The following is a 5168-nucleotide window of genomic DNA, read 5'->3' as shown; positions in this document are numbered from 1 at the left end:
TATCTTTTTTGGTTACGTGCATTGTTTGACATAACCTAACTTTTACTTCAATGATTAGATTATGGGGCAGAGTTGTGATCCGTAGATCCCCATTAATTAGTCAATTTCCTTCCGATTTTCTTTGGTTGATTTGTAATTATCCATAGTTTTGTTTAATCTTTTTGTTGATATTTCTATGTATTTTTTTAGCCAAAAAAGATATTCATGGTGGAGATTTTTAAAGTACCCTTTTATTTGTCTTGGTTCATTACATTGTTTGGCATTGAGATATTCTTGGTTTAAGTGGCTCAAGATTATTTTTTTTCCATCTTGGTTTTAACTCAATGACTAGACTTGGTGACATGGGTGAAATCTGTAGATTCCCTATAGATTTGTAGATTTTTCCTTAGACTTTGTTTCATTTGACCTTGTCCATAATTTTGCTGATTGTTCCGTTTTAGTTTTTTAAGCCTAAGGATATTTATTGTTGGTTTTTTATGTATCATCTTAACTGCCTTGTTTTTTTGAATATTTTGCCTAATGATTAGACTTTGTGGTTAGGGTGCAACTTATATATTCCCATTTAGTAGTCCATTTTCCTTTTTCTTTATGTTGTTTAATTTGAAACGATACATAAAATTTTTGACTTGATTTTTTGATATACTTTTTATTTTTTAATCATAAAGAATAGTTCATGATTGAGGTTTTTCATTTGTCATTTTATTTGTTTAACATAAGATATGTATTAACTCAATAACTGGATTTTGACGTCATAGGTGTAATTTGTAGATCCCTCATTAATTTGTCGTTTTCCCTTCTAAATTTCATTGTTTGATTTAAAATTATCAATAGTTTGTTTACATTATGGGTTATTATTTCTTTTTATTTTTATAACTCAAAGTATTTTCATTGCTAAGCTTTTAAATATATACTTTTATTTTTCTTGGCTCTTTTCATGGCATTACTTATATTTCAATTTAATTACAATACTTTTTTGTTATGGGTGAAATATGTGGATCTTTATTTATAAGTCGATTTGCCTTTTGATATTTTGTGTTTCAATTGAAATTACTCATAATTTTTTCTGACGTTTTTGTTGATATTCTTTGTTTAAGTTTTAAGCCTAAGGATATTCTACACTGAGGGTCTTTAAGTCATCCTTTTATTGTTCTTGGTTACATATACTTTCTAGCGTAACTTATGTATCAGTTTAATGACTAGACTTTGGGGGGCAAGGGTGAAATCTGCAGATCCCCATTAACTGGTCAATTTTGGTACTGATTTTATTTGTTTCATTTGAAACTTGTCCATAGTTTGTTTAATCTTTTATTTAATATTCTTTTTTAAATATTCAAGCCAAAAAGATATTCATAGTCGAGATTTTTAAGGTACCTTTTTATTTGTCTTGGTTCCTTGCATTGTCTGGCACTACGATATTTGTGGCTTAATGTTTTAAGAGTTCTTTTATCCATATTCGTTCTTTGCATCATGTGGCAATATTTTGGTTTAAAGGGCTGGACTTTGGGAGTATGGGGGAAATCTATATATCCTCATAAATTTTTCAATTTTTCTTTTAGATTTTTTTGGTTTTATTTTGAATTCCTTATAGTTTTACTGAATTTATAGATTAGTGCGAATTTATAGATTGGTGCTCTTTTTTAATTTTTTAAGTATAAAAATAGTCATGAGTAGATTTTTTTTATGTATCATTTTATCCTTCTTGATTCTTTGCATTATCAGTTATAACTAAGTCTTATTTCAATAAATAGATTTTAGAGTCAAGAATAAAATCTGTATATCCCCATTTATCAGTCGATTTTATTTCCTCCTTTTGTTGTTTGAGTTGAAGCGATTCATAATTTTGTTGACTTAAATTAGTGCCTTTTAATTTTATAAGGGTGGTGGCGCAGTTGGTTAGCGCATGGGTTTCTCACCCCAACGTCATCAAAAGTTTTTTTTTTTTTGACACCGAAAAAACTTGTCAGTAAATTTTATAGGCGCGCCTTACTTGTGCAGTATAAGGAGGCAACCTTATACAGAACCTCACCCATCTATAAAAGCCATAATGGCCCATGCACTCATGTTGGGCGTGCAACAGTGGCTCTTGTGGGTCCCTTCATAATGAAGTAATTTTAGTATATAAAAATAATTTTTTTTATTTATTTTTAAATAAAGTATTTTTAGTATCTCAAAACAAGTTTTGTTATTCATTTTTAAATATGATGTTGCAAACCGGTCATGTAACGTGCAATTGGATTTGTGACGTCCCAAGTCCGGTTTGAGATATCATCACATCGATTTTACTATATCAATTCTCTCGGGGTTCTTTCGGATCCCTCGGATCTTTAAGAATGGGTTGGGGCTGGGGGTTGTTGTAGTAGTATTACTTGCGCCCCAGCTAATATCTCACTTCCATTCTCACCTATATCAACCTATAACATTAAAAAATCTCTTATGTTTCAACGTCATACCCACTAAATTATTCAAAAAAATAAAAAAATAAAAAAAAAACTCTCTCGTATGTCGTTTTTTATATCAAGGACGGTGGTCAATTCCCGATTTTGGATCGGATGACCTTTTTAAACACTATTTAGCGATGAGGGACGTATGGAGGAAGAAAGAACCAGGAATAGTTTACAAAGTGAGTATCATAAATTAGTCAAAGAGGGAGAGATGACCAAATTAAAAAACATCTAAGCATTAAATACTAATATAACACAGCCTACATAGCAAGCATCTTCTACAAATGGCCATGTTAGATGCCATCTGCAATTTTAAGAAATTTTAGGAAAATTTTCTTAGATACTTTCAGTACTTCATCACATACCTAGCTCAGCTGGTGCTAACACACCTCAACGGGGTTCAACAATGGGTTTTGCAGGAGTTCCGTAAATGGTATAAACTATAAAGTGTTTTATTCATGCCAAGCGAGAAAAAAATAGAATAAATCCCAAAGCGTTCATCTCTTGGTAATTTCCATACTGCCCTCTTAGAGATTTCACTTGGAAGAATAGAGGTGAAATAAAGACCATTTTACTTGTTTGATGGAGCGCTGTGATCAACGACTGTGAATCCACCATCAACGACCAGATTATGCCCACTAACAAAGGATGATTCATCGGAGGCAAGGAACAAAGCAGCCTCTGCAATTTGCTTGGGCTTCAGTGTCACTCCCTTTAGGGTTGAGCGATAATTACAATCAGCCTCTATTTCATCAGGGGTAGAATTATAAGCTTTGCAAACTGATGGGGTGGCCATACCATATGGGGAGATACAATTCACTCTGATCCCATGTCTGCCGAGATCACTTGAGGCCGAGCGCACGAGGCCGACCACCGCGTGCTTCGAGATCGTGTACGAGTGTGCGGCCACACCTCCTATGCAGGCGGACACGCTTGCCGTGCATATGATTGAACCACAAGTTCCCTTCTCGACCATTGCACAGGCGGCATGCTTCACAGCCAAAGTCATTCCCCTTAAGTTGATGCTCAATGTCTCATCAAACTCTTTGGCATCCATGTCTAAGATGCTGGTTTGGTGTCCTAGAACTCCTGCATTGCTGAACATGACATCCACTTTTCCATATTTCTCTAGGGCAAATCTCACAGTTTCTCTAATTTGGTTCTCATCTCTCACATCACAATGTTTGTAGCTACACTGCTCTAAGCCTATGGAAGTGGCAACTTGGATCCCGAGCTCGTCTTGGATATCGGCTATGACTACGCGTGCCCCGTTCTCCACGAACAGCCTTGCGGCGGCCTCACCTATGCCGCTGGCAGCCCCAGTGATTATGGCTACCTTTCCCTCCAACCTGAGGAGAAACCAAGTCTGTAAAAACGTTTCTAATAGCGGAATCAAGAGTTTTATACGACATAGAATAGGTTGTTTTAGGTGTGAGATCCGACTCCAGGAACCAGAATTAGTATATGCAAAATTCAACTTTTGTGAACCTGAAATCTAAGGGTGCAAATTCTTAATGGTTCAGAAAAATCATTAATGGATTTCGAGAAATAAAGCAACCTGGTAAATAACTATCTCCTTGAGAAGAAAAACTATGACCTATAAGAGAAATTTGTAAAATAACTCAAATCATAAAAGTTGGTTTATATTGTTCCAATGAAAACTCTGCCATGGCTGTTCCCATGCCAGTCTCAAGCCCAAGGGTTATGTTGGGTAGGACTGTCCACCTAAAATTTTGCCACATCTTTTCGTGAATCTAGAACGACCCCAAATAAACTCGGATGATGATGATAGTGTTCGAATGCAACCAAGAATTAGGACATGTATGTCATGGCTGAGGATCTATCTCTAGCCCTAAAAAGCTCATGCAATAGGGAAAGAAAATCAAATGTTACCTCATCTTAGACATGGGGTCCTCGTTGATGATCCCTGCTAACTCTTTAGTGGGTCAAGTTGAAGAGCCCTCTATTGATCCTTGAACAAGGCCCTCTCATCCTAGGATTATATATAGATGGTTAGAAAACTTAACTTTTGTACTCAGTGGGCATGGGAAAACCATGTTAGTTTTCCAAAGATCAGTGCTCTACCCAGTTTCAGTTACCTAACCAGAGTAACTACCAAAACTTTTTACAGCCTACTGGCTGAGATGGGTTTTACATTATGCACATAGATATAATCTAGGGTTTGTTCTCTCTCTGGTTTTGGGTTTTACATTAGGAAAATATATATGATTTAGGGTTTGTGTTCCCTCACTTGACATCTCCACCCAAAACAATTGCCACATTTAATAAGTTTGACTGCGTGTCGCTCACGGTTGGTGAGACTCATTAAAGACAACAGACTTTATGGTAATAGATAAGTGGCATAACATGTGGATGCGGATGATCCGGAGACTTACATAATAAAGAAAGAGGAATGGATTAGTCAAATTATTGTTATTTTTAGTACCACTACGGTATGGGACTGTGTACTCTAAAATTATTTATATTTGGTGTAAAAAGATGGCCATCATCTCTATCCCTCATGTAAAATTTGATGACTAAAACCCGAAAGAAAAACCTATAATTTCGGGGAATTATAATTTTTTTTTTTAAAAAAATAGTCACCTTTTATAATTTTGGCAATAAGATCACTCACAGATGGTCTTTTTACAAAGAATAGGAATTCCAAAAAAATAAATAACACATCAGTAAAATAAATCTCAACTACTTGATGTCATTCATACAATC

General features: G+C 35.1%; 1 protein-coding gene across 1 annotated transcript; it reads right to left on the bottom strand.

The window, feature by feature from the left end:
- Positions 1-2653: 2653 nt before the first annotated feature.
- LOC18431382 (short-chain dehydrogenase reductase 3b) lies at positions 2654-4749 on the bottom strand. Its single transcript, XM_006841507.4, has 2 exons — positions 4335-4749; positions 2654-3790 (listed from the first exon to the last, which is right to left on the bottom strand). The coding sequence occupies exons 1-2, from the start codon at positions 4346-4348 to the stop codon at positions 3013-3015; spliced, it is 792 nt and encodes a 263-aa protein (XP_006841570.2). The 5' UTR covers positions 4349-4749; the 3' UTR covers positions 2654-3012.
- Between the last annotated feature and the right edge of the window lie 419 nt (positions 4750-5168).

Source organism: Amborella trichopoda, chromosome 2 (genome assembly GCF_054954075.1).
Source record: "Amborella trichopoda isolate Santa Cruz 75 chromosome 2, AtrichopodaSantaCruz75HAP2 v2.0, whole genome shotgun sequence".
In the NCBI taxonomy this organism is placed as follows: domain Eukaryota; kingdom Viridiplantae; phylum Streptophyta; class Magnoliopsida; order Amborellales; family Amborellaceae; genus Amborella; species Amborella trichopoda.
The sequence above is the reverse complement of the archived record's forward strand: the minus strand, read 5'-3'. Positions and strand labels throughout refer to the sequence as shown.